This window comes from Neospora caninum, chromosome VIIb (genome assembly GCF_000208865.1).
Source record: "Neospora caninum Liverpool complete genome, chromosome VIIb".
Lineage (NCBI taxonomy): Eukaryota > Apicomplexa > Conoidasida > Eucoccidiorida > Sarcocystidae > Neospora > Neospora caninum.
The window spans coordinates 926,279-950,443 of record NC_018394.1 but is presented as its reverse complement, the minus strand read 5'-3'; the positions used below and the strand labels follow the sequence as shown (position 1 = coordinate 950,443).

The 24,165-nt window shown below is 59.1% G+C and overlaps 1 protein-coding gene across 1 annotated transcript; it reads right to left on the bottom strand.

Annotated features, from left to right (window-relative positions):
- Positions 1 to 1,863: 1,863 nt before the first annotated feature.
- Positions 1,864 to 23,280, bottom strand: NCLIV_025060 (conserved hypothetical protein; the record flags this gene model as incomplete). Its single annotated transcript, XM_003882700.1, has 7 exons — positions 1,864 to 2,831; positions 3,478 to 8,603; positions 9,309 to 10,988; positions 11,303 to 12,868; positions 13,380 to 18,547; positions 18,883 to 20,885; positions 21,531 to 23,280. 7 exons carry the CDS (start codon positions 23,278 to 23,280, stop codon positions 1,864 to 1,866), a joined length of 18,261 nt encoding a protein of 6,086 aa, XP_003882749.1.
- Positions 23,281 to 24,165: the final 885 nt, after the last annotated feature.

Here is a 24,165-nt window from a genome sequence, read left to right as displayed (position 1 = left end):
CTAGAAAAGCGTGGGGAAAAAGCACACCTGCCTGCCTGTCTCGTTTGTCTGCCTTCGTTTCTTTTCTCGCCCACTGCGAGTGCAAAAAAACCAAGGCGAGGGCGAAGAGGCGACACGCGAGACGGGCGCGCCTTTCGCTCTCGGTTTTTCTGTCCTTTTCGCGCGATCAACGCAGGAATGCCTCGCGACGATGTGAGGGAGATTCGCGAGGATGTGCTCCTGCTTCTGCGTCTCGATTTTCTTCTCCTGCTCTTCTCTCGGGGCCCTGAGCGGCCGGCTCTTCCGTTCGCGTGGTTCAAACATCCTGGGCCAGCTGGCCGCGTTTCCGTTCGCAGCGAGGAAGACGCCAAGAGAAGGCACATGTGCGTTTGGTGGAGAAGAGGAGGAAGGCTCCACGCTCCGAAACGACGAGAATCCACACGCAACAGATCTCAAAAAACTGGGAAAACGCGTCGAAACAAGGTAGTTGATGGTGAAAGAGTGGCTGCACAAACCGCTTAATTGATTATGCCGACTTGAGTCCCGATGAGCTACAGTTCTGCGCCTTGGTTTTTATTAACTCCTTGCGGCGAGGCACGGTGTCTCTGAAGCCTTCTTTCGGCCGGCATTCTGTCCCCTTTGCTTCGGCACTTGCTGCCAGCCTTCACGCCTCTTTTCTCAACACTTGTGCCCATATATTCCTGTGCAAACATGAATATACATATGTAGATATCCAGGGAAATACACAGATATGGAATCACCGATGTCTCTCTCTCCCCATCTAAGCACCTTCTCTGGTGTATCTATGGTTCCCTAGGGGAACGTAGAGAACAGAAACGGACGGCATTCTAATTTGGAGAGACAGAGATGCTCGACTGGGGTTTGTTCCAAAGAGAGTCACGTTTTGTGAGAAGGAAGAGGGACACTTTTTCGCTCCGATCTTCTCGCGTTTCTCTGGCGAGGCAACAAAGCTTCACGAGCGAGACGGACAGCAAAGAGACACTTGTGTCACGGGCGCGTCAACGGGAAAAGCCGAGAAGCAATGCACTACTCGACGGGTGTTTGTGGTGAGCTTTCACATGCGTGACTGTCTCTCCCGAAGATGCAGAAACATCGGAAGAGTACTCTGTTCTCTCGACACGGGAGACTCGAGAGGATGTGCACTCTGTCTAAAAACAGAGAGGCGCGTAGGAGAACAAATGCCTTTTTCGTTCCAACGAAACAGGCATTTATCTTTGCTTCCCGAGAGGCGAGTGCACCTGGTTTGACAAGAGAGCAAACTTACGAAACGTTCAAGCCGAAAACGGAACCTTCGACAGAAAAAAAGGAGGCATCCGCGGCGAGAAGACGCGCGAGTGGAAGGCAAACGTCTTTCGATCGCTCGCGTAAAACAACATGCTGGAAAAAGTTAGAGACCGGGCCACAGGAAAAACGCACTGACAGCATTCCGAAGAGCGCTGGAAAACGAAGAGCGGAGGAGGACTGGGGCGGCGCGCGAGCTCTCCAGACCCCGCGGGCAACAGAGAACGCTTGCAGGAAGTGGAGACGAAAGGCAGAGCCAAGGGAAGAGGAGCTCCAAATGCGGAGTGTTTTTCGTCTGCCAACGGGGCCAAGAGGCTGCATGCGTTTTGCCGGAGGGCGTCAGAGTCGCAACGCGCTCTCCTTCCCGCACGGCACCCGGCGCCTCCACCGAGCAGGGGAAGAAGTTGAGCAGGAAAAAGGAGGGAGACACACAAGTTTTTTGCCGCAAAAGCCATGAAGCAAAAGACAAGGCGACAAGGGGGAAAAAACAGACCCAACGCAAGAACAAGACACCAGAACCAAAGAGGTGAAGGAGAAAGACAAATGAGAAGGGAAACACACACGCGGGAGTAGAGGCGCCGTTCAGAGGGGAAGACCAAAGGCAACGGCGGCGGCTCCAGTGGAGAGGCGGAGGCGACACGCCTGCTTCGCTTCGTTGATCGACTCTGTCAAGGAGAGACGTACAGAAGAACAAGGACAATCCGTAGGCGTCTCTTCTCTCTCTTCGTCTCTCTCTTCTTCTCTCTCTTCGTCTCTCTCTTCTTCTCTCTCTTCGTCTCTCTCTTCTTCTCTCTCTTCTTCTCTCTCTTCTTCTCTCTCTTCTTCTCTCTCTTCTTCTCTTTCTTCTTCTCTCTCTTCGTCTCTCTCTTCTTCTCTTTCTTCTGCTTCGCGTGCCGGATTGTCTTCGTGTTTTGCCGCACCGTCCGCGTCCCCGCGTCGGCGATTCGCGCTCGCGGCCTCGGGCCGGCGAGAGAAGCTCCGTTTCGCGAAGAGACCTCCGGAGGGGTTTCCGACGACTGTCCCAGCCCCTTCCCAGACGGTGCGCGTTCGTGTCTCGCGGAGCAACAGGGGCGAAGAGTGCGCCTGGGTCCACTTCCAGAGCATACTCTTTGTCACTGCATCCGCCTCGACATCGGTCACACTCCACAGGTTGCCAATCACCAGCGGGCTGCCGCCGATCAAGAAGTCGAAGGCAAAACTCCAGGGCGCACTGCGAGGGCTAAACGAGGTGAGACGCACGCTGCTACAGCCGAACAGAAGAGCCGCCGCGCGAAGTCCAGAGAGATACGAAAGCGAAGGAGAGGAAGAACAAGGCGAACGAGAAGAAGAGCGACAAGGAACGGGGGAAGGAGAAGAAGGAACGGGGGAAGGCGGGGGAAGAGAAGGGAGAGATGGAGAGAGAGATGGCAACTGGAAGGAAGAGACAGAGGAGTCGTCCAGAAGCTGGAAGGCGCGCTGAATCAAATCTCTGTGAATATACTGCTCGCCGCCCTGGTGGCCGCAGTAGAGAAAGACGTCCGCCGAGAGGAGACTGAAAAGCACTTCGTTTTCTGAAAGCCGACAAAGCAAACATCGACGCGAAACAACCAGGTTATTTTTTCTACTGGAGAGCCAAACCAGAGGAAAAAGGCAAAGAAAAACGGGTCAAGACGGCAGAGAAGGGGACCCCGATGCGGGCACTGTGGAGGCGACAAGTGCAGCCGCACCCGTAGCGACGCTTCGGATCAAGAAAGACAGGAAAAATGAGAAAGCAACACTTTCGCACGAAATTCACACATTTCCGCAGAGAAAGACCAGGGGCGAATACGTACACATCTGCAAACAAAAGTATGGACTCTGATTACACTCCCAGAGAAAGATAGACACAGCGCGCGCTCTCTCTCTATATGCCATTCTCTGTATATATTTCTGGAGAATCGACGAGACAGAGCGAAGATGCTTGTATATAACTGTATAGAAATTTGTACGTGTACCCATGGAAAGACAGGCAAGACGCAGGATGTATATCTGTGCTTATCTATCTATCTATCTATCTATCTATCTATCTATCTATCTATCTATCTATCTATCTATCTATCTATCTATCTATCTATCTATCTATCTATCTATCTATCTATATATGTATCTCTATCTATGTATCTAAATCTATGTAGCTACAAGTTGGTTCAGTAGTAGGGCCGGGAAGTTGAGATTTACCTGTTAACGGGGCACTGAGTTTTCCTGTCCACGCATCTCCGCCGGCGAGGAGGAAAGGGAGGCAAACTCGAGCTGTGCGAGACAAATCGCCAGAGGGATTGATGCTGAAGACGACGCGGCTCTTGTTCGCGCCGAGCAACGACCCTCTCTCTCCGAGACGCAGCCTGAATGCTCGGTCTCCTGCCGGCACGCTTCCAACCATCACGCGTTCTCTCCCCTCTCTCCGGTCTCGGCTCGTAGACTTTCCCTCGATCTCTTCGCTGTCGGCCTCGACTCCGCCCCCCGGTATTTCGCCCCTCCGCCCGCTTCTCCTCCGACTTCGCCCCGCGAGCTTCCAGCTGCCAGGCGCTGTGCAAGCGTCTCTCGTTCTCTCTCCAAAGGACACGAACGCTCGCGCGCCGCCGCCACGCTTCTCGAGAGCGTCCTGACTCCGTGCCCGACTGTTTGTCCGGCCTCTCTCAGCTGCGCCTGCTGGTGTCGCCTCAGCGGCTCTCCGAGACGCCACAGAGCAGCAGGGCTGCGTGTACGGCGCCAGGTCGAGATCGAAGAGTGATAGGGCGAGCCTGGTCGCGTCTCGCCCCTGCACGTTTTGCGTTGGATGCCTCGCCTGTTTCGCGAAAAAGGTGCTGCGTTGACTTTTGGGCGGAGTGCCCGAAACGAAGCGAAGGTTCGGAGAGAGACGGGCCACCGCGCCGAATCGTTCCTGAGGCGCCAGCGCCCCACAGATCGCCTCCCGTGTCTCCTGGCTGTCTCCTCTTCGCCGCTTCGCCTCGCGTGTCTCCTCGCGGTCTTCGGCCTGGGTGACCTGGCCGCCGTGATTGTCCAGAGGGCGGAGACGCCAGGGAGCGTCTTTTGCTTCGTTTCGCGTTCGCTTTCTGTCCGTGTCGCTCGGCAGGGGAGACCAGGACGGAGGCGAGGGCGCATACTCCAGGGAAGCGCGCTGCGTGAGAGGTTTCTGAGAAGGCGACCGTCTCCCCCGCAGCTGCGAGAGCAGAAAAAACGTGATGAGGGGCGAGCCGCCGCGACACAGAGGCTGAAGGCGCAGCGCTGGCAAAGCCTCCAGCGGGAGCTGAGAAAAAAGCGGATCTGCGTACAGCAAAACCGGCTCTGTCGCCACGAGGCCATCTTCGTCTTCTTCCCCTTCTTTTTCTCTTTCTTCCTTGCCTTCGGCTTCCTCTGTCCTTGTCGCTTCGGGCGGTTGAGCGAGGACCGCACGCAGAAGAGAAGGGAACGACATCCGCCTAGCTTGTTCGGTTCGCGGCGAGCTTTTTGCAGCAAACGGAGACCTCCCGCGCATGCACTTTTTCCCAAAGAAGCGCTCGCGTCGCCCGTCGTCTGTGGCGCGTTTCGCGTCCAGAGGCGGTCGGTCCTGCAGGCTCCTGTGGATCGAAACAATTCGGTCCCACTCACCCTGTGTGAAGTCTCCGTGCGTCTCGCCTTCGCCGAGGCCTCGTCGCACGCTCGCGGTCTCGTTTGCTTCCTCCCGCTCGCTCGCCACGCCCGGTTCTCTGCGGGCTGAGTCCAGAAGGTCGACTGCCTTTTGGCTCTTTGCTCTGCATGCAGAATCCTGCACTTTAACGGGAAAGGAAAGAGGCCGAGAGGCGGGCGAGACGGAGACACTCTCGATCTCGAGGCGCGCCTTGTCTTCTTCGCAGTCTCCGCCTTCCCAGCGCCTTGGAAGCCCAGCGTTCTGGACAGGCAAGAGAGAAGAAGCGAACGGAGGGGAACAACGTCGCGAGGGAAAGGAGGGGAGAAGGGCTGGAGATCGAGAACAGGAGCAGGGAGACGCGGTTTCAGGTGAGAGGTTTCGCTTTTTGCGAGAGGCAAAGAAAAGCGCCGCAAGAGGCTCAACGACATCGCGGAGAAAGGTCCAGGCGACGAGACGCCACAGTCGCCTTTCCTCTTCCTTTTCTTGTTCTTTGTCGTTGCTGGCTTCTGCATCTCGTTTCTGCCCGTCTCCCGTTTCTTCTAGATCTGCTTCACCCCCGCCCTCTCGCAAGTCGAAGCCGCTTCCTCCCCCTTCTTCACGCTCCGCCTGTCGCGCCCGGTTCCCTGGGCCACAGCCCCCGTTTGCCAGCAGAGGCGGAAGCACATGTCTGTGCAGAAAGTTGCCTAAATCGTCGAGAGAACACGAAAAGGCGTCCCAAGTTATGTCCATCATCTCCTCGCGAAACAGAGCAGTGAGCGATGGGGGAGCCCGTGCGCCTGCAGCGTTGCTGACCGCCGCGCCCTGCTCGGACCAGTACCGGATCGGTTCCGTTCCAAAATCCCGGCTTTGAACTCTGTCTTTGCCGCTTTCTTCTCTGCCGCGCCAGCCCCTTGTGCGCGGCTCCGCTGCGCTGTGTGCTCGGCCTGGGCAGGCATCGAGGTCCCACGGACACGGCTCGCGAGCATGGCAGGGAGACACCGGCCGAGGCGAGGACATCCCAGCATGCGGCGACGCGGAAAAAGACGAAGAAACGCGACTCGAAACTCCCGGGGCCCGTTCAGAATGAAACACGCCGTAAGGTCCGACCAGGCTCCCCAGGTGGAGTCTGTCGCTCTCGGGCCAATCAACGGACAGCTTAAGAGACGCAAGCGCAAAGGCCAGCTGCGCGAGACTGGCGAGCAGGATTTCGCCTGTCCCTTGCCGACTTTGGTCCGAGAAAGTGTCGCCCTTTCCGCCGTTTTTCTCGCTCCTGCGTTCGGACAGAAAGCGCTGGAGAGGCAGAAGCAGCCGGGGACGCCTATGATGCTGCAGGGTCGGGCTGTCGCCACGCGGGAGACCATCTGGAGCGGAGAGGAGACGCGCGTGTGTCGCCTCGCGCGCCTGCCCTGGTCTTTCCTTCTCTGCGGCTTTGGCGACGACCAGACGTTCCGTATCTGAAGCCGCCTCTTCTCTCTTGCCTTTCCAGCGGTCTCCGTCAGCAGACGCCCACGAGGCCAGCCATCGGGCGAGGACGCCCCCGCAAAAGCGGAGGACCTCGAGGAGACGCGCCTCCTTTCTCTCGCCTTCGCGCGTGAAGGAGAACGAAGACGGAGGAGACGGAGAAGACGGAGAAGAGAAGGAGGGCCAACCGCGAAGCAACAGGAGGGCGAGGCCGAGCCGACAGTGGAGACGATGGATCCAGCGAGAAAACTCAGCTTCGAGCTCGCACCGCTGCGTCCACCAGCGGAGCAGGAGCTGCGCGCGCTGCATCTGCTCATCCCCGCATGAGGGCGAAGCCGCAGAGGCCCCACACGAAGCAGAGAGAGGAGAGAGGGACGGCGATCGATGCGAGAAGGCCTGTGCCGTCTGCCCAGCCGTGAGAGAGAGGAGCCACTGGAGCCATTGGAACTGACGGAGGAGAGAGGAGAACGACACAGCGGAAGAACTCGAGGCAGACGAGCACGGAGAGGAGGAAGAACAAGAGGGAGAACAAGGCAGATTGGGAGACGCCGGATCTGTCCGGGCCCTGGGGGTCTTGCACCGTTCTCCTCGGCAAGCATGCGAGTCTGTCTCCGTGACTGCAAGGCCGTCGCTCTCGCGCACGTAGTAGACGATCCAGAAGTAGCTTTCTTCCTCCGTCGTTGGTTCCGGATCCTGTGCCTTTCCAGCGGAGCGCGAAGGCGTTCTTTCCTGCGCATCCCTCAACAGGTTTTCCCTGCCGCTCCACTCTGCGTCGCCTTCGACGTGACCGTCAAAAGCCTTCAGCTCGCGTCCCGCCTGGTCGACGGACCAGATCGCTTTCCTGCACTCGCTTTGCCCCTCCGTGCGGCCTCCGCGGCGTCTCTCGCCTGACTGTCTCTCCCCACACTGTCCCCCTGTCTCCTCAGACTCCTCCGACATGGAAAGTGCGGCGCCTGCGGCGAGGGCAGCGGCGAGGCGAGCAGGGACCGGCCTGGCGAGGACGCAGGTTCGACGGTCAGGCGAGAGAGACAGGAAAACGCAGGACCAGGCGATGGGCATGAGGCCCCAAAATGCACGACACGCATCTGTCGGCGAGGCAGGGAAAGGAGACAAGTCTGAAAAAGGAGACGAGGGAAGCGCTCGAGAAGAAGAGAACGCCGCGGGAGCGGCAAAGGCCGTGCCGTCTGCCCATGTGGGCTGCACATGTGCTGGAGAGGAAGGCGACGAAGAAGGCTGCGCAGCGCGGGAGAGAGACAAAGCGCGTGCCTCGCTGTCTCCTGTCTCTGGTCTCACACCGCGAGAGGAAGCAGAGAAGAGGAACGAAGAGAAAGGCGAAGAAATCACAGACGAGAAAGGCGAAGAGAACGGCCAGCACGGACTCGGCACAGTCCGTTTCTGTGGATTTGCCGCGAGGGGAAGACGCGAATGTGGCCCGTTTTGCTGAGGGGAGAAGGCGAGAAAACGCTCCATGAGAATCGCCAGAAAAACCAGAGATCCGGAGCTCGACAGGCTCGCCATCGCTCTCTCAGCCGTCCCTCCCGAGAGTCGCCCCCCCGGAGTGGACGTGTCTCCGTTTGGCGCATCCAGACCTGCCGACGGGTGCCGCGGCCTCGAAGCGGACGGAGAAGACTGAGCGAGGAGGCGCGAGAGAAGCCGGCGCTCCTCGGCTCTGTAGAGAAGCTGCAAATCCACTGCACCACCGCCGCAGGCCAAGGGGATCGATGCCTGCAAGATGGAGGAGACGGCAAAACGCGCTTCGGTTTCCTCGTCCTCTACTTGCACAGCGCGTCCCGCCTCCGGGGGCATCACGTGTTGCGGCCTCTGCGAAGCTTTCTTCATTTCGTGTACGCAGTCGACGAGCTGGCGAGCGCTCTCGCGAATGCCCACGGTGTCTGTGAGCCTCGCGGCGACGCAGAGCGCACACACAGAGAGAAGAAACCGTAGGTCGCACGGCAACCACTCTGTCGTTTTTCCGCCAAGCAGGAACCCCCGTCCGTCGTCTCTCCGTTCCTCTTGCGGGGCGGGAGATTCCGCGGTAACGCGCTCTCCTGTCCTCCAAGGTGGTGAAGATGAGGGCGCAGGAACATCCAGTTCATGCAGAAGAATGTGCAGCACAAGTCCGAGCAGGCAGGAAAAAGGAGATGAAGACGATGAAGAAGCCGAAGAAGCAGAAGATGAAGGAGATGGAGAAAGGGAGGGCGGATGGAGAAGCGAGTGTTCGACCAGAGCTTCGAGAGCGAGACGAAGAAGCTGGTTTCTGCGGGGGAGAGCAGCAGCGTACGCGGAAATGCGAGGCAGAACCCGAGAAGAAGGAATAGAAGAATGCGGGTTAAACGGTGTGGACTGTGGAGAAGTTGAGGGAGAATTTGCTAGCTGCGTGCAACACCACAGGGCGATATCGAGGAAGGTGCGCGAGACTCGCTTCGGGAAAAAAGAACTGCGTATTTTCTTCTCTCTGTCTCCCCAAGTTTTCCTATCTCTTTCGCCTCGCTCTTCGCGGTTCCCTTCCGCTGGTTGTCTGGACGTTGCTTGCCTGTCTCCGCGACCAGAGACAGGGAGACGACAGATGAACTGATGGCCCCTCGCGACGCCGGCACGGCGGCCCAGAAGAAAAGAGAGAAGAAGAGACAGCGAGGCGAGAGGTCTGAAAAGCAAACGGCAAGAAAGAGAAAGAGTTGCCATAACACAGGGGCGAGGCAGAGCCCGGAACGGAAACGGATGCACGAACGGGAGAGTCAGAAACATTCCCTGGAAACGGCTGACCGTCCCTTCGACTCGTGTCGAAAGCCCACGGAAGACAGAGAGGGGGGAAGAGGAAGACGAAGAACAAGATAAACGAGAGGAGGGATAACGGAGACAGCAAGAAAGAAGCGTCGAGACCACAAATCGCCACCTAAGGGCGCAAGACACTTAAGGAAGACCCTAAGGAGACAGACCGAAAACCTACAAGCACGCATCTTACGTGTCTCTTTCGAGGACTCCCCGGCTACGTTGCACCGTTAGCTCGAGTGCTCTTTCAGCCCTTTCGATCCCGTCTTCAATGTCCTCTTCGCGATCTTCATCTCCATCCCCGGCGTCGTCCTCCGTTTCGGTTTCCTGGATTCCGTCTCGCTTCCTACAAAGCTCTGAGAGAACGTTGAGGAGACTCCGAGAGTGGAGCAGAAAGAACGGATCCATTTGCAGATGAGCAGCAGGCTGCGGCGCAAAAGGAGGGAGTGTCTCTTCTGTCTCCCTCGCGTCTTCGCCCCTTTTAACCACCGCCTTTCCGCTTCTTTTTCGCGTCTCCGCCGCGCGCCCTTCCTTCGTGACCGTCTTTGACCTCGACAGAACCCCGTTGGAAGGCAGCCGAAACGACTGCTCCGAAAGAAGGCCCGAACTGACGAATGCGCTGTCTCCAGCCTCGCCTACGTCTCCTCTTCCCTCGCGTCCTTCCGTCCTGTCTTCCAGTGTTTCGAAGGGTTCCTCCATTTTGAAATGGTTCGCCCGAAAAGAAACTCCTGTCGAAGCCGCAGCCGGCAAGGCCGCGGCGGCTCCACACGCAAGCCTCGCCTCCGCGAGAGCCTCGCTCACCAGCGCCAGGTCGTAGAACGAAACGCCCAGCTCGGCTGGCGCTTTCTCGCCCTTTGGCCGCCTCGTCAGAAGCTTCGTCGATCCCGAAGACGCCCCGAGCGTCTCGCCTGGACTTCCCCCCTGTCCCCGCCCGCCGGCGCACCTGCCGTCTGCTTCGGGTTGGAGGCGAAGCTCTGGAAGTCGCTTCGCGCCGAAGGAACAGATGAGACGTGCCGAAGGCGGGGCGTCCACGGGGCGTGCGTCTCGAAGGCCGTCTGTCTCTTCCAGACTTGGCAGACTTGGCAGGTTTGGAGGACCGGGACATGTCGTCAGAGCAGAGGGACTCCGAGCGAGAATCTCGCGCGCCCCCGCATGCGGTTCGTTCTGACTGTGTCGCGCGTTCAAGGGGACACTTGAGGGCGAGGGAGAAAGCGCGGAGGCTTGCTGGCGCAGCGGAGTCGGAAGGTCGGCGTGTCGGCCGTCGAGGTTCCTGTTTCCTCTTGGCGAGTTCACGGCCTGGAGGAAGATAAACTTCAGAGAGAGAAGAAGACGCTGGAGAAAAGCCTTCAGCTGGAGATGCTCCACGACTGAGAGGCCGTTCACGAGCGGAACCGACTCCGGTTTGAAGAGCAGAGCCAGGCTGCGCTGCATGGCGAGGCGGAGGCTTTCGTCTCTTGTCTTTTCCGGTGCACTTTCGTCTCTCTCTGTGTTCGTGTCGCCCGTGTCGGTCTCGGAAGCCGTTTCAGCCGGACTCCTCTGCTCCAGGCGAGGCGGGAGAGACGCCTCCGCGTGCAGCGAGCGCAGCGAACAGACCGGCGAAGAGAACGCAGAAAGGGAGGCGCGAAGAAGATGCGGAGGCAAAAGCGAGGACGCAGGATTCGCGGTAAGCAGGCTCAGCTGATGAGCAGGCAGGAAACCAGAGACAGAAAAGGACGAAGAAGAGGAAGAAGACGAAGAAGAGGAGGAAGAGGAAGAGGAAGAGGAGGAAGAAGAAGAAGAAAGAGAAGAAAAAGAAGCGGTTGGCGAGAAATCCGAGACATCTAGGCGAGGGTGGCCATGCCGGAGAACAAGACGGACGAGGGCTGTTGAGCAGCTGTGGAGGAAAAGACGCCGCGAGAAGGAGAAGAAAAAGGAACCCGTGAACACGCAAAGAACCGAGTACGCTTTGGGGATAGTAAATTCACTAACAAAAGGCACACTGCATGCAGCAGAGCCGTCGACAGGACGTGTGGAGCGTATGTCTCACGTTCACCGGTTCTATTCAGAGCTCCGTGCCTCTTCGTTTTCGCGCGCTTCTCCTGTCGTCTCACTGCGTGTCGTTTTCCCCTTTTCGTCTCGTTTTTTTCTTGTCGTCTCGCTCCCCCTTCTTTCGTTTTTATTTGTCTTCAAGCGTTTTGCTGGGCTCACCGTATGGCCATGGGAAGGCAGTAGGTCCACCGGCAGCAGAGGTCGAGAGCGCCTGCTAGCGCCCGAAGCGCATAGAGTTCGAATCCGGCTCTTTCGTGCGACTCTGCGGCCCAGAGCGTTGCAAAGAGAAGCTGCAGGAGGTCGGGGAGGCAGAAGCCGCGCGTAAGGTCCAAACAGGAGACAGAAACGGCGGCGGATGCGCACCCCACAGACGACACTGGGAGACGAAGTGGGTGGCTCTGTCTCTCAGTTTCGCGATACCCCGATAAGAAGAGCGAAGACAGGGCGGAAGCGAAGGGGGGGAAGGGTGGCCGCGAGGCATTTGGCGAACTCGCCTGATTGGACGAGAGTGAGCGGGACGAAGCAGAGAGAGACGCATGCAAGGCAGTCGTCAGAGGCGCATTGGCAGCATCGCCGAGAAACAAACCTAGCCCGGGATCGAGAGCGACGTGGTCGGGGCTGTCGCGGTCTGGCCTTTTGCGACTTGTCTCTCCAGGTGGCGCCGCGCTTCGAAACGAAAGAGACGCCGGCGAGGGAGAGACAGACCCAACAAAACTCGATTCGAGAGTCGCGCGGCTCAGTTCCTCGAGGACACCCGACAGCGCGAGAGCAGCGAGAGGCGAAGACGCAGAAGACCAGGAACCAAGATGCCCGTCAGGCTGCATCTGCGCGCCGTTCTCCGGGACGGCCTCTGTCTTTTGAAGAGTGTCTTGCTTGTCTCCACGCGGTCGCCCCCCACCTGTTGAAGCCTTTGAGAACTCGACGAGGAAGAAGATTTCCCTGACAATCGCGTCCGTTCGTCGCCGCCTCTCTGCGCCGGCAAACAGACGGCGACATGCGCGCAGCCGCACACTGGTGACTTCGATCTTTTTGTGCAAAAACGACACAGGGAGAGAAGCCGGCGAAGGGGTTGCGCCGTTCGGAGAAACAGAGGAAGCGACGAGCGAGGCGACGCGCTCTTCCCACTGCAGGAGCAGCTGTTCTCCAGCTTCAAACCACTCGAAGGCGGGAGAGATCAAGGTCACCTGTTCCTCGCCGGCGTCGTCCGCCAGTTTCCCCCTCGTTTCCTCTTCTTCCCACGCCTTTTCTCGTTCTTCGTTCCACGTGTCTCCTCTCGCGGTGCTGCCGCCTCGCCGATCTCGCGAGCCTTTCGTGTCTAGACAGGCACGAGGAGAGCGCGGAGCGATAGCAGCGACAAGCGAGATACGGAGAAGAACGGCGGCAGCGGCCAGGAGCGAATCTGCGGAGGCTAGGTGAGCCTCCATGCGGGACGCAGACACGCACGGAGACGAAAGAGAAGCGGAAACTGGACCCTGGGTCTCCCTTCCGGGTGACGTCTCTTCTCCGACTTCGCTAGGCTGCGCGTTTGCGCGGCCTTCCACAAAAGCGTTTCCTTCTTTCCCGCCCGATCGCTCGCTTCCGTCGGCAGCAGGGCAGGAGACAGAAGGCGAGACAGGCGGGGAATTCCACGCAGGGAGGAGGAGGGCGAGAGAAAGCAGGAGAGAGGCCGTGCGGAGACGCTGCGAGTTGCAGGCTTCGGCGATCCAGAACAGCTGGCTTACAAAGCTGCGAGAAGGTGGAAGGAGATTCACAGCAAACAAATTTTGGAATTTGCATTTTAAAAAAACTTAAAAATAATCTATTAAATTTAAATTTTATTCGATTTAAAAGAAAGCAAGCGTGAACCAGAAACAATCAGAAGGTCAGAAGGACAGACGCAGGGCGTGTGCCTGGGATGGTTCGGCGACTTTGTCGCGTCTGGGCTCCAAACGAAATTAACGCGAAAAAACTGGGGAATCGCAACAGGAGATGCGACAGACAGGCGAGACCACGAGGGAAAGACGACACACGCACGTGCGGGCGGGAGGAAGACAGTAAAGGGGAGAACTAGCGCACGCAAACGCCCGAAGAGAGCGAAACGGCGAGAAAGAGAGAGAAGGAGAGACAGAGAGGCCAGGAGGCGGTGCGAGGCAGAAGGAACGAGGCGAAAGAACCGGCGGAGAGCGCACGGCCTGTGCGACGTGGTCAACTGGATTCGTCACTTTTCTCTTCGAATCCCCACATCGTCCGAGCTTACGTGAGCAATGTGCGGCGTCGGCTGTCAAAAGAGTCCCCTGAAGACGGCGACGAAAGAGAAGAGGAACAGGGAGAAGCGAACAGAGAAGGCTTCGAAGGCGAAGTGCGTGGGTCCGTCCTCCTGGTGTCGCGTTCGGTCTCTTCTTTGCTTCGGGTCTCCTCTGGATCGCCTGCGTCACGCTTTTCTTGAGAGCAGCCGCGCTGTAGACTCGCGAGCGGCCTCCAGCTGTCCAGCGTCAAAAGTTCGCTGCTCGCGTTGCGGTTCAAAACGCGGGCGACGAGAGAAGCCGGGAGGAAAGGCGAAACTCGAGAAGCTGATGGGCGAGAAACCGGAGAAGAAGGCGACAGAAGCGCCTGCGCTTCGCCGCGGTCGCCGCCCCGCGACACGCCGCGTCCCTTCGACTCCCCGTCTCGACCTGCGTGGGCGAGAGAGAGAAGAAAAGCGAGGAAGAACGCGAGAGAGGTGCGGGCGTGCCTGCGGGCGGCGGCCTGTCGCCCGAGAGCTCCGGCCCACCAGGCTTCGCGCAGGCCTCGATTGCATGCATCTTCCGCGTCGAGGGGAAGGAGACAGGAAGCAGGAGAAGAAGAGGCTGTCGAGAGAGCAGGAGACAGAGGAGACGCGGGGAACGCGGAGCAGGAAGCGAGAAGCGGCCAGGGCGATGGATCCGGCCGCGAGGAGAAAGAGGCGTCTCGACACCCTGAGTCCGGTGTGCCTCCTCTGGTCCAGGGAAGGATGTCTCTGTCTCCCTTGTCGCTTCGTTCTCGCCGCCTCGCTCTCCAGCGGCCTGCGTCTCCTTCATCGTTTCCGGTCCTTCTCGCCCCCCTTCCCTCCCCCGGACCGTTCCGCGCGCATTCGAGGGCGAGATCCCAGCCACACAGGACCGTGGAGCAAAGAAGCAGAGCAGTCTCCGCGAGCAGAAACGCGAAGACGGCCTCGGCTTGCGTCGCCACGCTGCCTTGCCAGGCAGAGAGAGTCTCTGGTGGAGACGGGTGAAAGGAAGCACACGATGCATCCCGAGAAGATGGAGAGAAGGACGAACGCGCACCGAGAAGGAAGTTCTGGGCGGTGTGGAGAATCTGCAAGAGTGTAGTTCCGTTGGTGGCTGTCGCCTCGACAAGATTTGCTGTCAGGTGTTTCTTCACTCTGTTCTTCATCTCCTTCCTGTCCCTCTCCGCCTCCGCCGTCCGACTGCTTTCGGGCGGGGCCGAAGCTGCCGCATCCTGCCCTTGCTTCCCGCGCCTCGACCGACCGCCTTGCTCGTTGTCCGCCTGTGTCGCCTCGATAACTTGCACGGTGTCTCCGTCGTCTCCACTGTCTCTTTGACTGTCTCTACCATTGTCTCCTTTGCAGTCTCCACGCTCGCCCAAGTGCTTCGGTTCTGGTCGGTCGCGGACGTTCCTTTCGTTTGGCGCCTCCTCGCCTGCGTGCGGCGCCGAACCGAGCCGAGCCAAGGCAGCCTGGCGCCGGCGCTCCCCTTCCGTTTGCTCGCCCCGCGTCTCCTTCGCGCATGCAATCGCCCACGAGTCCCGGAGAAAACGGTGAGACAGCGCAGCGATCTGCGCGACGGTCAAACCGATCTGGACGCGCCAGAAAGGACGCGATTCCTCTTCCTCGCGATCCGCAGCGTCGTGCTGTGCCGTGTCTCCCTCCGTTTCTCTCTCGGCTTTGCGGTTCGCATGTTGTCTCCACGAACGTCTTCTCTCTCCTCTCTCTGTGTCTCCTTCGGCTGTTCTCTCGTGCGCCTTGCGGGCTCCGCGTTTGCAATCTCGAGCCTCTGCATCGAACTTCGCATCTCCTGGGAAGCTGGAACGGGCCGAGACAGGCGGCGCGCTCTGCGCGACCTCGCAAATGCCTCGAAGGCTGGCGAGAAGAGAGGCATTCAGTTCTTCCCACATCGATGGAGCCGAAGAGGAAGGCGATGCCGACGCCAGAAGCAGCCGGTACAGCAGGGGCGTTTGTTGCTCCTTCCTCCCGAGAAAGGCGAGTTGTTCTTCTAGCCAGGAAGTGAGAAATGCAAGCCGCGGGAGAGAAACAGACTCGCGCCTGTCCGTCGTCTCCACGCTCGGCCCTTCCGAGAGAGCGTGGCGCGCCAGGGGACCGACAGCGCTGATGGAGGGACCAGGATCAGCAAGAGCGTTCGGCAGAGAGAAGAGGGAAACCGGAGCACGAAAAACAGAGAAAGGACAAGTTGAAGAAGAGGCAGAAGGGGAAGAAGACGAAAGAGGGTTCACTGTAGAGGAATGGAGACACCCCTGGGTTTGTTGCTTGTTGGATAATTGCGAGAGAAGCGCCTGAACATGCGATCGAACCCCTCGCCTAAGCACGACTCGCATATCCTCAGCAATCCTTCGCATGCGGCTCGTGCCTTTCTCCCGACGGTCATCTGTCTCGTGCTCTTCTTCCGCTTCGCGCCTTTCCCCCTCGCCGCCTTTCTCGCTTTCCCTTCCCGTTCTGTCCTTTGCGTCCTGGAGAGCAGGTGTTTGTTTCGCGGGTGTGCGTTCTTTCTCGCTCGTCTCCTGTCTCCGTTCGTCTCCCTGTCCCTCTCGTTCTCCCGTCGCTCGCGCTCGCGCCCGTTCGTCTTCCTCTCGGTCTGTGTCGCGTTTCTCCTCTCCACTGCGTTCAGCGCCCGCTGTCTCCTCCCAAGGGGGCGACGCCTTGAAGAAAGAAACAAGAACTGCCATTTTGTCTCGGGAGGCTTCCGACCGCAAAAGCAGACTGCATGCCCGCACTAGGGCAATGTTGCCATGTGCGTACACCTCGTTCCGAAGCGCGCGCGCAGCGCTCGCCGCCCCCGTGTAGTTCCTCACGAAAAGCAGAGATTCTTGAAGCGATTTGAAAGCGAAAACAACCGCCTCGAGGTGCGGCGCAAACATGCCGTCGACGCGGCGGGGAAAAGACGAGAGCGAGACAAACTCGGGAGACGAAGAAGACTTTGGGGCACGACCAGCAGACGGCAAGGCACGTGGACTGCGATCGGACGGGAGAGGCTCCTGCGCTGCCGTCGCGTTCATCCGTCTGTTTCGGTCCCTTTCTGTCTCTGCCGAGGGAGACGGAGCGGGGCGACGGGTTTGCGCGCCACCGCGAGGCTGGACAGGTCCCGACAAAGGAAGTGCTCGGCCTGGAGCGTGAGAGGAAAGCGGAGAAGAACCCGAAGAAGGAGAAGAAACAGATGAAGAATCAGACGGAGAAGTGCCGACCGAGTGGCTGTCAAAACGGGAAGTGTCGGCGAGCAGCATCTCCTTTCTCTGTGTGTGAAAAGGCACTACGTTGTGCTCTCGTTCTGCATTTGGGCTGCCGAGACTCGGGGGCGCAAAGCTGGAGTGCGTTCTTGGTCGCCCTCGGGGTTGAGATGCGGAAGAAGAGACGCCCCGCGCTCGACCTCGACCGGCCACAGCTGCCGCCTGACCCGCTGACAGAGAGAAACCTCGTGCGGTCTGCTTTCCGGGTTCTTCGACAGCTCCTCTGGCTGTCTCCCGTCCAGGCATTGCCAGCCTTTTCTCGCTTTCCTCCCTTCCTTGCTCCCTTCCTTGCTCCCTTCCTTTCTCCCTTCCTTGCTCCCTTCCTTCCTCCCTGCCCCGCCTCGGCGTATGCATCCCCTCCTCCACAGGAAAGCGCCGCTCCTCAAGAGCCGGGCATGCCGGTGTAGAAGACGAGGAAGAAGACGACTCGGAGAGACCGCCCCTCGACTGAGGCTCGACTTCGCGCGTGCGACGCATCGACGACGACAGAGGCGAAGAAGGAAAAGGCAGTGAAGACTCGACAGATGACTTCGACAGAGACAAATCAGACGAAAGAGCAGAAAGAGGAGCCTTGGATGAAAGAGGAGACGGGGGCGACAGAGTAGACTTGGATGAGAGAGGCGAGAGTGACGACGAGAAGGGCGAGAGTTGGCTGCGAAAAGATGAGAGAGGGGAGACAACTGCAGAGATTCGCCTTTGCTGCAGCGCACTGAGAGAGCGGCCAGGTCGGGGTTTGCCCAGAGGCGTGCGGGGCGCGTGGCCCAACAAGCTTCGCCCTCTGGGAGCACTGAGCGGAGACGCCGCGAGGGACGGCGAGGCAAACGCAGAGGGCGTTGAAGAAAAATCCTGTCGAAATCCCCGAGGCGGCGGAGTCCGAAGCGGAGACGAGAAGTCTTCAGAGAGAGGCGAGGAAGACAAAGGCAAGGAAGACAAAGGCGAATCCAATTCATCATCTTCACGTCTTTCTCCAGTTCTCAGGCCTTCTCCAGCTCCGCCTCCGTGAGTCTCTCGGCATCCACGAAACGCGACATCCGCAGCATCGCGGGCCGGCGTTCGAGACCGTGTGTCGCGCTCGCCCTCTTTCTCCTTCTCCTCCGTCACAGGCGGAAACCAAACAGAAGTTGGAGACGCTGCGACAGAGGGCGAAGACGAAGAAAAGGGAGAAGACGCAGGCTCACCAAGGGGAGAGAGAGACGGCAGGAGTTTCCCTTCGGACGGACCGTCCCTGGCGGGGGCTGGTGAGGTTTGGGCGCTCCGTCTCCGCATCAAAAGAGGAGATTGAGACGTGTCGGCGAGAGACAAAGAGACGTCGTTTTCAAGAAACGCGCGTTTCTCGTGTTCCCCCTCCTCACAGGCAAAGGGTTCCTTGGCGTTTGAAACGTTTGGAGAGGAAAGCGCGCTCGCCGATGTCGAGTCTGCTTTCGAGGGGTTCGCCCCCGAGGTTCCCCAGTCGTGTGTCGCCTGTCTCCCTGTCTCCTCTTCCCGCTTCGTTTCAAAAGCGCCGACCACCGTGGCGCCTCTTTGCGCCGCTTTGCGGCTGCAGTCGCGCTCTCCGCCGTCAGCGGTTTCAGCCTCAGGCTGTCTCCGACCGGGACACCAAGACGTCCGCGGGCGGAGACGAAAGGGCGGCGAGGCAAGGAGCGGGCGCAGCGAAGGCAGAATCGCCTCGCGGAGAAACGCTGAGTAGCAAGCGACTGCATGCGCTCTGTGGAAGCGCAGCCGCGCCTCGAGGATCAGATCGCGGCTAAACTGCGAAAAGAGGATCTCGGGAACTGGCAAAGACTCTCGAAGGTCGTCCGAGGCGGCAAGCGAATGAAGAGAAAACGACGGGGCGTCCAGCGAAGAAGGCCGCAGGGGGCGCAGCACTTCGCGTTGCCAGGCCTGCAAGGCTTCGGCGAAGACGCGAGCGAGACGGTCCCAAGTGGAAGGCTGGACGGCAGAAAAAGGAACCAGAAAAAAGGCGAAAAGGATCAGGTACACAGACACTTGGTGAAACGACGAAAGAGAAGAGACCCTCGCGCCAGGAGGCGAAGAAGAGGACGAAACACCGATAGGCAGAGAAACACGAAAAATCTCGAGGGGATCAACCTTGCCGACGTAAGACAACGGGAAGACGGAGAGCCGTGTGCAAGTGGAGAGAAAGGGAGAGGCCAACCGCCACGAGAAACTGCGGCCTTTTCTTTTGACCAGTGACACAGTATGCAAACACAGGCGAGGCGAAGAACGCGCATTTGTTTTCATCGTCTGCTGCACGGAACGCTCACCGTTTCCTTCGTTTCTCGCGCTCTCTCTCCATCTCTCGCGTCTTTTTCCCCGCCGCCTTCCTCCCAGCTCCGTCGCCTCGGGCTCGGCCCTATCTCGGTCTCGCGCTCTCCCTTTTTCTCTCCGCTATGCTTCGCCGCTCCGGACTCTGGCGGCGACAGGTGTCCCCGCGTCGTGTGGTCCCCCCTGTCTCCCAGACGCTGGAGCGTTGTCTCGATGGCGAGCCGTGTGAGGAGGCGCAGGAGCGAGAAGCCCGCTCGAAGGGAAGATCCGCCGTCAAAGAAGAAAAAGGAACATTCTTCTTCCGACCGATCGAGCGCCCTCGGAGGCGCGGTGGAATCTCTTCGCTGGCGCCTTCCCCCAAGCGGTTCGTCTGATGTTTCGCCTGACGTTTTGGTTGACTCCTTCCCGCGCTCTGCTGTCCTTCGTCGCCCCCGCACCAGGTCGGATACCAAACGCTCCAGACGCATGCGCTGTCTCCGCGACTCGGTGGAGACGTCCTGCCGACGCAGGCAGGTTCGCGATTCAACAGAAGAAGAGGAAGCATTGGAAGAGAAAGACGAAGAGGCAGACGACGAACAAAGCAGAGAAGGGGAAGAAGACAGAGAAGAGGAAGAAGGGAGAGAAGAGGAAGAGGGGTCGGAATCACTGCCCCGTTCGATTCGTAGGCGTTCGTTCAACAGAAAGAGGGTCCGAGAGGAAACAAGAAGAAGCCGAAACGTGTCGGCGACGGCCCGCTCAACGTCGTCGAATAAAGTTGAGGCGTCTTCTGTCGCCTCTGGCCCTTTTGTCTTGCGTTCTTCTCCGTCGCCTTTGCGAGTCGTTTTCGCAATTTCGGTTCTCCGCGGATGCTCTGCCTGTCCGAGCGGGGACAGTTTCTGTAGACCGGTTCCCGCTCCGAAGAAAGGGAGAAAAAGAAACAAACAAGAAGTCGCCTTGCCGACGGCCTGACACAGCTCCTCCAACTCCTCGCCGAGATTCACTGCTTCTTTGCACAGCCACGCAACTGGAAAAGAAGAGGAAAAGGAAGAAGCGGAAGGAAACGGGGAATCAGCAGCAGGGACGGCTGAGGACGAAGGAGACGGAGAAAGCGGAGAAAGCGGAGAAAGGAGAGACGAGGGCGATGGAGACGTCGGGGCACACAACTGCGGAAACGCAACAATGTAGGAAACCAGAAGCCGGAGGTGGTGAATGAGGGAGTGTGCACTGAACGATGCACGCCTCAGCCATGCCTTCAAAGACGAGGCACGTGGGGAAGAGGAAGAATCCGAGTCGAGAGAGGACCGAGAAGACCCGAACGAAGGGCGTCTGAGGAGGAAGACGGAGAGTCTCCAGGTGAGCGTGCATACAAAAGCGTCGATTCGGCAAGTTGCAAGGATTTCCCGCAGTTTCGTCTGTTCGACGTTCACTTCTTCGCCTGTGAACGCATTCGACGCCGCTCTCGTAGGGTCCACATCGCGTTCGCCGACTCGACAGCGCAGCAGTCCTGCATGCACCCCTCGCTTTTCTTCTCGCTTTTCTCCTGTTTCTTTTTGCTTATCGCTCTCCACCCATAGAGGGAGATGCTGCGCGACATGAAGGCGCACTCGGCAGGCGAGGCGAACCAGCTCGGTGGCCTGTCTGTGCCTTTTCGCCTCGTGGGACTCCTTCGCGATTTCCCCCCTCTCTGGTGCTTCGCGCGCGCCTGTCCGTTCGGCTGGAGCCTGCACGGAGTTTTCCCCGGCGTCCTGCGCAATCGCGTTGGACTCAGCCGCCGCAGGATGAAGGCTTTGAGATTTTCTTGACCCTGAAGCGAGAGAAGAAGAAGAAGAAGAAGGAAGAGAAGAAGGAAGAGAAGAAGAAAGAGGAGGAGAAGGAAGAGAAGAAGGAGAAGAAGAAGGAGAAGAATGATGCGTATCAGCGAGGAGCAGCCCGGCGCACGCGTCGAAGGGAGCAATTGCAAAGAGAATCTGAGAAGGCGGGAGAGAGGGGAACGATGAGGAAGGAGGGGGAAAAGGATCGAGGTCTGATTCAGAAGAGAACGGGGCAGAGACACGAGAGGATGGGGGAGAGAAAACCGTTGCAAGTTCTTTGCAAAGGAGCAGAAGCTCGTCGACGCTATCGAACGCGACGACACACTGACTTCTCGACTCGACACAACATCCGCCTCGTGTTCGTGCGCTCTGACGTCCAGTGTTTTCCTGCGTCAGCGCGGCACGTGATTTAGCTTGGGCTTGCGCGTGATGTTCGCTGGAGAGCGAGTCAGGCCCCAGAGACAGGAGAAGTCTTGCAAAGTGTTTGCAGTGCTGGAGAAGCAGAGCCACTTCTTTCTGGCTCTTTTCGTCTCTCGCTCCTCCGTCCCCAGCTGTCCATACAGCCGAGCGCAGCCAGGAAAGGAGAACGCGACGCATGCCTTGGAGGCCTATGCGAGTGACGCTTCGCTTTCCGTTTTCACCTGCAGGGCGACAGCAAACGGGCGAGAGAGAAGTGAGAGGCAACGAGGCAACGCGAAGGATGACAGAAACACGAGGCAGCAAGATACCGCGAAGGACAAGGCCCCGGAAAGCCGTGGAAACCGGGAGACCTACGCAGGATTCGGGTGTACATACACTGTGCCCATTTGTGTCTACGTGCAGCCGGCCGACACCAAGCGCCTCGCGACGAAGCTCACCACGTGCACCGCTTTCCGCCCCAGCTGCGGGCGTCAGGAGGCTCTGGGGGGGCAGCAGAGAGGCGAGAGAAGGCGAAGGCGACTGGACGGTTACGGAGAGGAGACGGCGAAGAGGGAAGAGGACCGCGTCAGGCACTGAGAGCACATGGAAAGGAGTTCGGGAAAGCGAAGAAGACGACGCGGGGACAGCAACGGACGAGGCGACAGCTGGCGTGGAGGCGTGCGGAGGAAATCTGTCGGTTTCCTCTGGGCTCTTTGCATCTGCACATCGTTGTTTCGCATCCACTCCCGCCTTTCTCAGCTCTCTGGCTGTAGCCTCTCCCTCGTCGTCTCTCGGGGTTTCGCTTCTCTCCACCTCGTGCTGTGTCTCCGAAAGGAAACGCCCGAGCAGAAGTGCCCACACAACGGCTTCCCAGGCCATGTCCTGAAGACTCTGACAGGCGAGAAAAGTCGACTCGTCCTGTGAGTTGTCTTTGGTCCCTTCGCGCTTTTTCGCGCTGTCTGTCGATCTTTCCTCGCCCGGATCTCCACCGCCTTCGCGTGTTGCACACCTTGCGAACCGTATCTCCTCTTGGCTCTCGACGCGGGCCCTCTCACGCGCCCTCGCCACCGCGCTTTCTGTCCGCAGTTCATCTCCGTCGCCCCGGGCGTTTTGTGTCTCCTGAGTCCCCTCGAGGGCGACCGAAACAATGCCGAGAAAAAGACGCACGACCAGACCCAAGTTGTTCGCGAGGGCGACGCAGATGCCTCGACGGTTCGAGCAGCCAGCAAGCGCAACGGCCGAGGCTGAAAGCGAAGAGCGAGAATGATGAGAGACGGAGGATGCCGAGACAGAACAGGAGAGAGAGGAACGCGAGAGAAACGCGGAGAAAGGACTGGACTCGCCGCAGGGCGGCGGGTGTTCGGTAGGTCTGCCGGAGCGCGTCGGCGCTGGGGATGCGCCCTCGCCATTGAAGAAGACACCGAAGAAGGAAGGACAGGAAGAAGAGATGCCCTCCGGGTACCTGTCGATGCCTTGGAGAGAGTCTCTTGATGTTTCTTCCTGCTCGCTCTGCGGAGGCGCCAGCGTTTCGGTCCGGCTTCGGCGACTCGGCGCGACTCTCGCAGAGCGGACTGCGACGCATGCAAGAGGCGAGACACGGCAAAAAAAATGGGAGAGAAGGCGGTCGAGCAGCCCGCGCGAAAGGAAGACACACAGCGCCACAATCTGGCTCTTTTGCGCGCTCGACAGCCCCCGCCGATCCGGAACGAAAGAGCGGGGAGGCGAAGAAGAAGGTGGGGTCTGGGTAGAGAGTCTCAGGAATCGCGTGGCATGTTGGAGGATCCGGACAGATACACCGTAGCTCGATAGCAAGACACTGTCGACCGCTTGCTCTCGTGCTTTGTCGTTGGGTTCCTCTAGTTCCTCCCCGTTTCGCTTCTCGCCGGTCTCCCGAGAAATGGGGTCTTTCGCCGCCGCTTTCTTCTCTCCAGGGCGCGTAGACGGCTGGCCGGAACTCGCAGAGAGAGAAGGACAGACAGCAGAGGAGAAAGAAGGATCCAAAGGGGAAGAAGAGGAAGAAGAGGAAGAAGGGGAAGAAGGGGACAAAGGCGAAGCGGAAGCGAGGGACGGGAGCTGTGACGAGGCGCGAGGCGCGAGGGAGAGAGGAAGGCGAAGAAGGAGGTTGAGAGATGAGAACGCGAGAAGCAAGACGGAGACGCAGCCTTCCAGCCTCGATTCCAAAGGTGGTGGAAGAGCAGGAGAATACATCGAGGAAGATGAAAACGAAGGCCGGGATTTGTCAAGGGGCGCTAAAGAAGTCGTCGGAGAACGGGAGTTTGCTAAGGAGGAAAATTCCTCTTCCAAGCATGCAGCGGAGACACGCAAGACGCACCAGAAGGCCTTCGCTGCACGTTCGGCCTCTGCGCCCCAGGGGCTCGATCGAGGGGAAAGCAGAGACGCCGAAAACGAGACAGGAGACGCCGCAGAGGAGCAAGGAAGCTCGGGAGACTCACGGCGTCGGGGAGAGCCTGGGTGTCCCAGGGGCGAGGAAGAGACGGGAACGAAGGCAAAATGGTCGGACGACGAAGCGGAGGAATTCGACGTTGAGGCAGACCTTTCGCATCTCCCCCGAGAGGGTGGTTGAGCAGAGGAAATTGACTCCAAGAGCGCGCAAAGCCGCCAGTGAGCGCATGCGAAACAGGCGCCGCAGCGGCCGGAAGTCTCTGGAGAGACGCGCTTCGCCCTCCCGACAGGCAACGAAAAAGATGCAGGAAGAGACAAGGGAGAGGAAAGGGAAGGAAGGAAGGAAAGGGAAGGAAGGGAGGAATGGGAGGACAAGAAGGAGAGATGCGACGCGAGAGGAGACGACTGGGTGAAAGAGGTGAGAGGCGAAGAACAGGTGAGAAGCGAAGGCGATGGAGACGACCGAAAGGCGTCACGAACGAGAGATTTGGCTGCAGAGAGACAGGCCGCTTCGGACCTATCTCTGTCCCCCCCGAGGTGAGCCTTCTCTTGGCAGGTCGCTGGAGTTACGAAGTGGGCACGAGAGCGAGAAAGAGGCGAGGATGCAGAGGCGCGAGGCGAGCGAGAAGAAGACGGGAGGGGAGACGAGGGAAGAGCTGAGAACGAAGCGCGAGAAGAGGCGGAGGCGGG